The following is a 12,323-nucleotide window of genomic DNA, read 5'->3' as shown; positions in this document are numbered from 1 at the left end:
AGGAAAGTGAAGCAAATCACACGACAAAATACAAATAAAACTAAACTATATTTTAATTTCATCAGGTAAAGCAGTCGTGTTCCGGGACAATGACGTAATAACACTTCTTTCACACGTAGCCCCCCCCCCCCAAACTAAACCAGATTACATCTGACAGCATGTCAAAGCACAGAGCCCCCCCCACCACCACCACGCGGGGCCCGGGGCAAACACCCGGATTCGCCATCGCCTAGGGATGGCTGTGGTGGTGCTAAACAATAATACACACGAAAAATGAACATTAAAGAATTCTTCCTAACTCATGGATGTATTTGTTCACCCAAGGTGATATTTTCCGACACTCACAATTTCACGATATTCGACAACTCGCTTGCCTGCTGCCCGTTGACAAATTCGAGAATGCTTACATACGAGTGCAATAATCGCCATAAATATATTTAAGGTTTTCCTTTATAGCGAAAGCCTTAGTTGCAAGACTCCCAAGGTTCTGCAATGGGCATTAACCCAATTCCATAAGTGGAAGGCAGAGTACCTGCTGTAGAAACCCCATCTGTAGCCAAAAGGCCATTAGAGTGTCATGAATGTCCTTTACGTGTTTCTTAACTGAAATTCCAGTTGTACTATGATCAGTCGAAGCAGATATGCTACAGGGAACGTATAACCTCACATGTGCGCAGTATTTTTGATTTCTCGCGACACGCTTTTGTCCCAGTTGCTATTGTCCTCCTTTATAAGATTGTTTTGCCTTGTCACTTTGGTGACCCGGGTTACTCTCGCAAAGGAAACGACCCTGGGTCTCTTGACTTCTCACCTGGTTAAACAAAATAAACATTAACGGAAGGATACAAGAACGGGAGTTCTCGCTCCATCCACCAGCCCAAGTACACCAATGCGCATTTTCCACTGATGCATCCCAAGCCACACTGGACCGTACAGAGCCAGGCGCTTGATGGGTCGTGAGGCAGCAAGGACGTTTTGATAGCCAGAGAATCCCAACTAATCAGCCGAGGGAACATGCAGTGTGTAACTTAGAGACGTGCCGATGACACGGTGATGTTATCGTGTCCTCATAGTGGGTTTGACTTGACGTCAGACGCATTTAAAACGTCATTAAGCCTAGATCTTTGCCTGGCTTGGACCAGAGGAACATATATTTCTTGCGAAAACAGCAGCATATCACCGGTCGGTCAAGGCTCCACGTGGCAGCTTTGTGGAGGAAGACCAATGGTATTGCTGAGGTCCCGATTTGGCATGGCTCGGATATGGGAAGGGGTATGTTTTGCATGATCAAGTGTCAAAAAACATGGGAGGTAAGATCCAACCACTTTAAAATACTGAGTACTACTGACAAGCCATGCGATTCAAACACTGCGGTAGTTTAATGTTTCAATTATGAATGTTTTTTGGAGATTAAATTCACACTTAATGTCAGTCATGTTTTTTTAACAGGCAGAAGTCCCATGCAGAAACGTTATTCGGCAAGTCCTCTATTTACGTTGTTTCGCAATTAAGGTCTCAACGAATTGGGGAATGCAATTAGATTTGAAAATGAATTAATAAACTTGTCTCGGTGTTGACATCGCAACTGTACTGGAAACTATCCTGTGTCCATTACCCTCTCTAAATGCACTCTCCAACGCCATCTCTGGTATGAAGATTTAAACTTCATGTTTTGGGTATGATGCTTATTTAATGTTGCTTCTGCAAGTTCTAACCAAAAATATTACACGTAGGAACGTATCCGAAATTATAATCATTAATGGTAAAATAGGATTCCATTTACGTTTTTCCCTAACGTAATTAGAGGACTTACTGTATTCCGGCCCTTTTTATCAGATAAATATCATTGTTCTTTTGATACAAAAGACATTCAATTGCATACAAATGTCACCAGTAATAAACAAACCCATCCCAGTTAAAAAAACATATCTTGACCTGATAATTTTTGACAAAATTATTACTTTTGGAACACATATGCAAATCCATGTGCATGTGTTTAGAATATTGCCAATAATAAAAATGTCATTAAACATCAGTGTTCATAATAAGACTTAACAAAAGCATTTTGAAATATATTTGCTGTACATTTCATACTTATGCAAACATTACTTTTTAGCGTGCAAATAATAGAATTCAAGCCAAACTATTTTGAGTTAAACAAATATAGGCACCTGTATGTGTACACCTCGACAACTGAACCCTACTCATTCACAAAACTGCTCCAAATCTCGATAAATACACAACACACTGTTTAATGGCCTATACATTATTTTAAAATATATATGGAAATGTAATGGGTTGATGGTATTGACATAAGCTTCAGATTGAATTCAACTTTTAATAATAATTAGACATTTGTCAATCTCTTGCTGGATGGACTTCCCACATCATGGTCATGGTGTTAGTTGACCATACTTAAGCACAATGGTCAGTGTGGGTTCGTGAAGGAGTCACACAAAACCAGTTCAGATATCACCCTCCACTGATGCTAGCCATGGACAAAAATGAAAGGTCACCAGGTTCACAGTGTATTGCGCTAACCTCTTCTCCAACCCTTCATATTAAAATACGGTTTGCAAAAAAATGTGCTTTTAAACTGAAGAATATATCTTCTCCTGCTCAGGTTCACGGTTGTGCTGTAGCACTCTGGAATGTTTTTGGGTTGTACCACATGGTTTGGCATCACGTCCGTTGAAGCTCCAAGCACATGTAGCAAAAAATTGGACATCACGCCAATCAAAATTCAGTACAACCCTAAAAAATATCAGTATGTGAAGTGACTGAACTTGTGAACTTGTTAAGTGGAGTGGCCATTTATTTCCAGTGCAAACAGCACACATTACATACTGATGGCTCATGTCAGGAGATGAACAGTTTGAAAACATCAATGCAGCCTTGATTTCACTTAAAACCACATCACCCCCAGCGATCGCTCCTCAAATAACTTGGTGCATGTTGACTGCAGACCCAACGCCGCACCTGAGCTACTTTGCTTTGAAGCATCACGTGCAGAGGTCAGGGTTCGCCAGGGCAAGTGGGGATCACTTATTATATTTGGCAAAGGGATGTTAGTGTGAGCAAAGCTCTTCGTAAACATGTTCAGACTTTGTTACAGGTTTGTGAATTTGCTGTTGAGCAGTATGTGGCATTAACACCAGTTCTATATATCGTGAGAAACAGTGAGCAGCTTGTAGGGGTGGTGACATTAACAATGTTTTTGTTTTGTTTACTTAAATATGCCAAGCTAATTCCTTAAAGTAAGCCCTCATACTTGTCCATATTAGGATTTCCAGAAGTTTGGATTTTGCAGTAGCCGCCTCTGGAAGTTTTCGTACCTGAAACAAAAAAACAAGCAGTCTCATTAAAACCAAAATCAGCTAACTCATGACACTAGCCACACTTAGATTTGTAAAAAAAAAAAAGACAAACACTGCAAACATTTTTTCACCCCTCTGCTTAACTTCGAATAGCTTTTCGCAGGTTGAATTATATCTCTCCTGAAATACATCGAAGAGCTATATAAGAGGTCAAATAATTTGCACGGAAATGAAAGACTGTCAAAGCGAGCCACTTTATGCGCAATTAGCTTTTAGTTACCACTTCTTCAGGACAGAGGACGGGATGAAGGTTTCTGACACGTTGGGCACCATCTGTGTCTGGCTCACTGCAAACGATGAAGTGTAGTTGAAGAAGCTCTCGAGCATTTTCTGCGTGAACTGTAGGGGAATAGGGAACGCAGCAGAGATGTGTTGCGGACCATGGAGGCTATGCAAAGAAAACACGGGAAGACTCCTCACTGGCACAAGCACAACACCGCTATGAAACAAAGTGTGCCAGTGGAAAACTTTCACCCTCCCTGCCTTGAATGAAATCAGTGTCAGGTCAAAGTGTTGTAAACAATGAAAGTGAAATAGGCTTGGGTTAAGTCCTAACACAGAAGTTAGGGTTAATGATTTGGGTCAGGGGCTGGTTTAGTTTGGTTACGGCTATGGCTGGGATGAGGGTTTGATTGGCTAGTGTGTTTCTCTCAGCTCTGCTTAGCTTCTGACATTAATATTAGGTACATTCAAGGTAATATTACTGCACAGGTTTTTGTAGATATGCTGTATGGCTCTCCGACGTGTCTTAGGGTTGTACTGCATACGACATGATGTACGATGTTTCGGTCGCAATGCTGGGAGGCCTTCAGTTCCTGAAGAAGCTCAGAGCACGGGGAGTGAAACTTTTAAACATCATGTCACGTAACAGGCGGTAACAACCTGAAAACAAATCGGAGACATTCGTGGTGATTTGGTCATTGGACCTACCTCTGTGAAAGAGTCGAGCGTGGAGACAGCTGCACTGGTCACAGGCGTCTGCTGCAGCAGCTGAATCAGCGGCTCCACCGAGATGCCGATCTGAGAGACTGAGGGTCCTCGCGCGTGGTTCATTAGCCCAAACGGGTGCTGCGATGCACTGTCTGTGCCGACAAAACGGCGGTGGAATAAATGAGACACAAAAGCGACGAGATGTTAAAAAGGGAGACAAAAAAACATTAGGAGAAATTATACACACGCATGGATACGGTCACCCTTTCCGGCATGCACTTGTCTTCACAAGTATTTAATTTAGCAGTATGAAAAGATGTTGTCAGCGGAATTTTTTTTTTCATATTTGCCAAGTCCTTATGTTCCTGTTTATCTCACATTTTTGGTTAAGCTCCTTATAGCAACACAACTTTATTCTAGATTTGTTAATATTACATAAAATGTATACGAGTTGTTACAATGCCCCCTATTATTAAATGCTTTTAACCTCAGCTGTAAAGTATTACAAATAATCATTTATTAAAGAGAATAATGAACCCCAAATCATATCAATCTGTGAACTTACTTGGGTTGTAAACCATTACATGCCCAATCATACTACCCAATTTCAGCGGACACAATTCAGCAGTGTTGCACACAGAACCTGCCGAGCAGCTGGCAACACGTACTCAGTGTCTGGCGCGCGATCTTGAAGATGGCGCTGGGCTTGTCGTTGGCAAGGAAGCCCAGTAGCTGCCACGAGGCGCCGCCGGCCCCGTCGGGATAGGAGAAGTACACGGAGCCGCCCATACCCTCCGGGAAGGGTATCGTGCCCGTGAGGAACACCACTACGTGGTGGATCTGATCGCAGTCCGGCAGCAGGAACACAAACTTGTCTTCCGCCACTTGCTGCACATCCGTCTGCACCTGCGGGAGAACCGCAATGATCATGCATGGCGACGCTTGGCTGCGACCCGGCGCTTTCGAGGCAAGGGTTGGTTGTTCTTGTAGCTATGTGAAACTCAGGATAGCTCTCTGATGTATTTTTGGGTTGTGCAGAATATTTTTCGGCACCATGTTCGACTTTCCCTCCATATTCTGGGAAGCACAGGGAAGCCCTCGGTGAGTTTTGGAAAATGGATCAGCATCCTCACATAAAGGATATTGATGAAACTCCAAAATCCACTGAGATACAAAGGTGGCCAGAAGATGCCTGGACAGCACATGGGGCTGTTAAAACTTTGTTCGAGTACAGTATTTGCGTGTGATCATTTTGTAAGTGTGGGGTTTCTTTCGGCTACTCTGGTTTCCTTCCACACGGACAACTTATTCATGGACGGGCTAAATATCCAATTGTAGAACTTTACTGAGACTGGGTGAGTCTTACCTGGGTACACTTATTCGTGGCTATCTCAAACCCCCAGCTCACTTTCAAGATAGAAATCACCTTAATCAAAACCATCCAGACTCCCCCATTACATAACTCTCCCCGCCCATCTCACGCGTTTTTTCCCCTCTACGTACCCTCCTTATCCACTCATCTCACTCGACTCTCCTCCACTCGAGCAACGAACACTTCTGTCGAATCCCCCAGTCAACCTTTTGTTCAGTGGGATGTCACTCATTGTATTTTGCTGCCTTCCTTGTCTGCTATTCTTTTCTCCCAGCTATGTGTGATGTTGACTTCCGGCCCCCCATTCAAATATAGGTTGCTCTCTGTAAAATAAAAAGTGCACCATTTCTGTGCAGCATCTTGAGGTGCGGTCGTATTTAGACACTATTTAAATCCACACTGTGAAGTATTTGCATCTAAATGCGAGGCGGTTCATACACGGCCTCAAGTGAGGGAGGCCAATTCTCTGTTGCATAAAACACCACGAATTAATACGTTAATTTTCCGAGTAATTTTAATCAGCAAAATAAATTAGTACAAATAAATGAACATCTTTGCGCTACTGGTCCCGGTGTTGATCCTTCCGTAGAGACAACCACACCAATCCAACATCGCACGTCTACTCGAAATCTGGCTATCGCCTTATGAAGCTAGTTGTAATTACTGGCGAAACGTCGTACTCAAATTGGTAATGCTGTGTCTTGGCTCTCCAACACACCAGTGTGCTGTACTAGTAACGAATTGGCATGTTTTATTTTCGTGAAAAACCTTACTAATTGACTGTGTCGGGTATCACGACACATTTATATTTACGCGATACAACCAAAAAAACCTGTATTATAGATACTGCTCGATTCACATTCTCCGTAAACCTAAATCATTCGGCAGAAATGTCGAGATCTTTCCTGTGACGGATAAACAGTCAACACGTGGAGGATAGCCCCTCCTCTTCGAGCCGTGGAGATTATTCTATCATACGTCAGTGTTCGCCCCGCGGCGATCTATTTACACATGTGCGCAGTTCAATGGCATACCTGTCCAAGCTCTCATCAGTGCCTACCTTACTACACACCAATTCAGACATTATTAATAGGTCACCCCGTGCCCTTATAAATCTCAACATTAACCCTACAAAGCCCCCATCACAAGGGAAAACAATAAAAAAAATGTGTCCGTGTTTAAACAGCTGTACGCCGTATGGACCTGAAAACTCAATTTCCCTCCACAAGAATACGAAGTAAAACGTATGGGTTGACACGGTATTTTAATCGATTTATCTTCACCGCTTGCAGACGTAGACTCGATTGTTTCCTACGTGATCGTACTTTTGTTTTATTAAAACGTGGTTGTGGTCATTAAGCGACGAAATGAACGGAGTAAATAAATGTACATGACGCATTTATATCGTTATTGTTGTACCGCATCCCATGTTGTATGTCACCACTCGAATCTCTTTAGATTCCCAACAAGTGAGTGCAATTTCACAGATTAGCAAAACAAGTAGTTACGAGAAGAATGTGTTGAGTAACCGATTAAACAATCGAATTAAACAAATACAACCTCGCAGTTTCAGGCGTGCGTGGGGGTGGGCGCAGTGGTTAACGCGCTGCGTTATGAAGCCTGCGAACCAAGTAACTTCCCGGTCACGGCTATCATCAGTGGCGAGTGATCGATCTGCACCGATTTTGCGCTTATACTTCACCAATTCACATTGACCGGCGTGGTGAAGTATAGCCCAGAGCGAGGCTCGTGGGCCGATGACACAAAGCCCCAAGCCGGTAGCGCGCCCGTCGCTTACCGCAGAGAGGTTCAACGTGGGTTGTGATAATCACAACACGAGGCAGTCTGCTTCACAGTGAGTCCAAATTCTAATTCTCCTTAACAAAAGACTCAATGTGGAGGAGCAATCGTCAACCCCCCCAGACTTTCAGACCCGGTAAAAACACCCTAAATCAACTTTTAACTTCACCGCCGCATTCGTCACCAAGCAGTGCAGTGCCAAATGTATCAGCGCCACGAGATAATAACAATACAGCAACACACACCGTTATCAATAGACAATAGACGTGTCAGTGTGTGCGAGTACACGCGGCACGGCTTCACGTAAAACCACACGACGCTCTGCGTCGCCTCACCAGGCGGCCCGCGGCCACGCAGCCGAACATGCCGCTGCTGCTGCTGTCGTTGTCGTCGCTGCTGCTCGAAGAATGAGCGGAGGAGGAGGAGAAGCGGAGGAGGAGACGGAGGAGACGGAGCCGACGACGCGGGGAGAGGTTTCGAGAACAAAACGACGAACGCCGGACCCGGTGCCAGGCCGGAAGTTCGCGCCCATGACCCCCGCTACACCCCGCCCACCCCTATGTGCGAGCCACAACTGCTTCCGGGGTCAAATGACGTCATCGCGCGTGACGTCACCGGGCACGGTTGTTGGCGATGACGTCTCCGGCTGTTGGATGCGTACGAAGACGTCACCGGCTGCGGATGTGTGGCGATGACGTCACCGGTCGTGTATGTTGTGCGATGACGTTGCCCCGCACGTGAGGCCAGCGGTTGTTGCCGTCGTTTTGTTGTCCTCCTCCTTGTCGTTGTGGCTGATGACGTCAATGCAGAGCGATCGACGATGATGACGTCACAATTCGGGTGTTCGAGCCAGCCGTCCGTAAATGACGTCACGCACCTAGGGGGGGGGGGGTTAGACATTTGGACGATGTGTGACGAGAGGGGGGGGGTGAGAAATGTGACGTCACATCAAAATGCGCAACAGTAAATGAATATAGACAACACGTTCTACTTAATTAAATAGACTTTTTAATAAATGTTTTCTCCTACAACATCAGAGTGCAGCGGCACATTAAATACGCACTACAATGACAATAGTTTAAAGCGATATGAAGCATTATGAAATCTCCTTTACCAGTGGCAAAATATAGTAATAGGGTTTTACCCTTTCAACTGGTACAAAAACTGACACCTTCATACATTATCACCATCAGCCACGATCGATCTACTACCGGATCGTCCACGGTCTTGCTGCCACAATCCTGAATGAGAAAAAAATAAAGTCGGTGTTGCTTTCAGGAGTGTGCTCTAGTGATGCCAAATAAAGCCCTCATTCATTGAAGAAGATGCTTGATTTAAACGAGGTGAAAGGCCGTTGGGAGGTGGTGTTACTTTAACATTGGGACCAGGGACGTTCAAACCAATAATGAAATATGTAAATGACGAAAATTTCCCATCGCAACAGCAAAATAGTGCATTGTATGTATGTTGAACTTCTTTCGCAACGTACATAGCCAACCGTGTCATATCATGCAAATTATTTACATTTGTAAGATGCCTCTAAATAATGTAAAAATGCACCATGAAAAGTCGAACTGTGTAAATATGGAAAAAAAATTAAACAGAAAATATGTTGAGGCGAGTTCAAAATATTCAAGATATGTGATTAGCAGAAACAATTACATGAAAGGTTCTGAAGATGCGTTATTGATGTTGCTAGAGTTGAAATATTTAGCCAAAGCCATTGCAGTGACTGGAATAATGTATACATCGTGAATAAGTGTAGTGACGTATATTGAGTCACTACGGCGTTTAGCGCCAGCTACTGATACAAGAATAGAACTGTGCGTGTTAGAGCATCTCTCTGGCACCAGAGTATGCATGGCATGGAAGGGGGGCCTAGGGGCATGGTTCTGTTGACCGTCAGAGAGAGGTGAGTTAAGGACGTGACAGTCTGGGTTAACCCGAGAGGGCACGTGACCAGGACAGGGTAGCGAGGGGGGCCAAAAAGTGGCGAGAGGGACACGTGATGTATGGCCCAGAACCTTCTAGTGAGATCCAAAAGGAGGCGTGGCTGAGGGCGGAGCCAGGCCACGCTCAGGGGCATAAAAGAGAGGTCCCAAGAACCGATCGGGGCTGTCTTCTGGAATGTAACCCACCGTGATACGTTCTCTTCAATCTTCGGCCGTCACGTTCGGCATCGTGGGTGAGGCAGTATGTTACTGACCTGGCCCGGTTATGTAGTTATCCGGTTGGGGTCGAGTTACCCGTGGTAGTTACAACCTATGTCGTTATCCCGTACGTTTATGTAGTCACCTTGTGTGTCTCTGTGCAACCCATGACATAAGTATCAGGTTTGAGTGACCATCCCAACAGCGGCATTGTGGACTTCATGGCCTTAGCAATTGTGAACTTTGGGAGTCCAGAGTAGAGGAAAGGTTTCGATTTAAAGCTTTCGTGACTGCAGGGATTCATCTTCTTGGTTCTTTCGGTAAAGTCACGTAGAAGGAAAGAACCAAGAAAATAGAGGAAAGGTGTTTGTGGAGTTGGCAAGTATGAATGTTGGTGGTCACTCTTAACAGTTGACTTTACCAAGAGGCAGAAGAAAGAAAAGCTTGGACGCCACGAGGCGTGCTTTGTATTCGTCCAATGAGTCTCTGCTTGTTTGATCTCAAACCCCCTTTCCATTATTTATGTTAGGTTGCCATGTTGCGGCTTCAGAGTTTAGGGAATCTTTTTGTTGTTGTTAAAATAATAACGCTTGCTGCACACGCAGCAAACACATCCCTCTTGGTGAAGCCTATCGAATGTTGAGACAAACTTTTTTGGTGAACAACTACGAAGGCTGGCACGGCAGCACACGAGGAGGGGGGTGGTGTGATCAACACAAGGCCGTAATTATAATATATATTGGGGGGGGGGACACATCCCCCCCCCCCCAATATTCAAATTTGCTCAAAATGTCCCCCCCAAATATATTGCTATAAAATAGATTTCTGTTTATATGATTGTGGTTATGGTTGTACTTTATTAATCCCTAATCTCTGCCATTACATACAATGAAACAAGAAAAGGTAAAAAAGTAGAGCAATGTAATACAATACACTTTTGGACATTATTATAAAAAATAAATAAAAAGTCCATCCCGTGTGTTAATGCATTTTTTAAATATCTTAGGCAGGAAATGGCAGGAAATTAGTTTTCATATTTAGATATTTTTTCTGGGGGGGGGATCCCCAGACCCCTTGGAAGATTTGGTCCCCCCAATGGCTACGGCCTTGGATCAACACCATAGCTACCGAGTGCTGATATTCCCACAGGGCACACCAGGTCCTCATGAAAGGCTGAGTTGACCTCAAGGAGACCCCGTGAACCGGTTCAGATATCACTCGCTACTGATTCTGGCCGTGACAGGGAATCGAACTCAGGTGGCCGGGTTAATTAAGCAGTATACTACACCACTATGGCACCACTCAAAACAAAGATACCCCGTACAGCCTTCACAGACTGTTGGGGCAAGTGCTGTCAGCGAGCACCTATGAAGGCCGGCACGGCACACGAGGGGGTGGGTGGCCAGCAGTACGCCCGGCCGCCTTTGTCTCCCTGTGGCGATGTTCACACACCGCACCAAGTACTAATTTGAGGCTGAGTCGACCTAGGGGAGGCCCAGGACCTGTTCAGATAATCGCCACCGATGTTTTGCCCGTGAGCGGGAATCGAACTCGGATCGCCGGGTTCGCAGCACAAAGCGATAACCACTGCATCACCGGCCCCCCCAAACGCAAAGACCCCCCCATATAGCCTGTAACAGACTGATGGGCAATAGTGTTTTTGGCGAGTAGCACATCTATGAAGGCCGGCACGGCACACGACGGGGTGGGTGTCCAGCAACCACGCCCGGCCGCCTTTGTCTCCCCAGTGGCGGTGTTTACCCCCCCCCACACACACACTTGTGCTCTAACCCGTGCTCGTGTCGCAGCAGAAGCAGCAGCAACAACAAAGACATCGACCACCGCTTTCGTGTTGCTGCTGCTGCCCCTACCCCCCCGGTCACCGTGGCAACGCGGGGGGTGGGGGGGTGCAGCGTGCGGGGATTCTCGACCCCCACCCCGCCCCCCCCTGCAGTGCAAAGACAAAGATCCCCCGAGTAGCCTCTAACAGACTGTCGGGGCAAGTGCTGTGAGCGAGCAGGAGTTGTGAAGGCCGGCACGGCACCACGAGGGGGTGGGTGGCCAGCAACCACGCCCGGCCGTCTTTGTCTTCCCAGTGGCGATGTCTTTACGCACCGCACCGGCTACTCATTCGAGGCTGAGTCGACCTCGGGGAGGCCCAAGACCGGTGTCAGATATTGCTCGTCACTGATGTTGTGAGCGGGCATCGGGCCCCCGGTCGCTGGGTTCGTAGCGCAGCGCTAACCGCGACACCACCGCTCCCCACTATCACCCCCCTACCGTGCACATCCCCCCCACACACCCCTACCCCCCCACACCCCTACCCCCCCACACACCCCTACCACTACCCCCCACACACCCCTACCCCCACACACCCCTACCCCCCCACACACCCCTACCACTACCCCCCACACACCCCTACCCCCCACACACCCCTACCCCCCCACACACCCCTACCACTACCCCCCACACACCCCTACCACTACCCCCCCACCCAACTAGACCCCCCCACCACTACCCCCCACCCACCCCTACCGCCCCACACACCCCTACCCCCCCACACACCCCTACCACTACCCCCCACACACCCCTACCACTACCCCCCACACACCCCTACCACTACCCCCCCACCCAACTAGACCCCCCCACCCACCCCTACCCCCCCACACACCCCTACCCCCCACCCAACTAGAC

The 12,323-nt window shown here is 46.6% G+C and overlaps 1 protein-coding gene across 3 annotated transcripts; it reads right to left on the bottom strand.

Annotated features, from left to right (window-relative positions):
• Positions 1 to 86: 86 nt before the first annotated feature.
• HIKESHI (heat shock protein nuclear import factor hikeshi) lies at positions 87 to 8,020 on the bottom strand. Of its 3 annotated transcripts, none has more exons than XM_078877305.1 (5): positions 7,815 to 8,020; positions 4,976 to 5,207; positions 4,308 to 4,459; positions 3,598 to 3,716; positions 87 to 3,335 (listed from the first exon to the last, which is right to left on the bottom strand). In XM_078877305.1, exons 1-5 carry the CDS (start codon positions 7,842 to 7,844, stop codon positions 3,281 to 3,283), a joined length of 588 nt encoding a protein of 195 aa, XP_078733431.1. In that variant the 5' UTR covers positions 7,845 to 8,020; the 3' UTR covers positions 87 to 3,280. The 3 variants fall into 3 exon arrangements, with proteins under 3 accessions (XP_078733431.1, XP_078733430.1, XP_078733432.1); XM_078877304.1 differs by having other exon boundaries at positions 89 to 3,335; positions 4,976 to 5,213; XM_078877306.1 differs by lacking the exon at positions 3,598 to 3,716 and having other exon boundaries at positions 89 to 3,335; positions 4,976 to 5,213.
• Between the last annotated feature and the right edge of the window lie 4,303 nt (positions 8,021 to 12,323).

The sequence above is a fragment of the Lampetra fluviatilis genome, chromosome 47 (assembly GCF_964198595.1).
Source record: "Lampetra fluviatilis chromosome 47, kcLamFluv1.1, whole genome shotgun sequence".
Classification (NCBI taxonomy): domain Eukaryota; kingdom Metazoa; phylum Chordata; class Hyperoartia; order Petromyzontiformes; family Petromyzontidae; genus Lampetra; species Lampetra fluviatilis.
The sequence above is the reverse complement of the archived record's forward strand: the minus strand, read 5'-3'. Positions and strand labels throughout refer to the sequence as shown.

What these genes read in the sequence shown, in the direction of transcription:
- HIKESHI (XM_078877304.1), bottom strand. Translation starts at nt 7,844, where the DNA reads ATGTTCGGCTGCGTGGCCGCGGGCCGCCTG. An exon ending in GCGTGGCCGCGGGCCGCCTG is followed by an intron (nt 5,214 to 7,814) that starts GTGAGGCGACGC and finishes GTTCTCCCGCAG; the next exon opens with GTGCAGACGGATGTGCAGCA. An exon ending in GATCGCGCGCCAGACACTGA is followed by an intron (nt 4,460 to 4,975) that starts GTACGTGTTGCC and finishes TTGTCGGCACAG; the next exon opens with ACAGTGCATCGCAGCACCCG.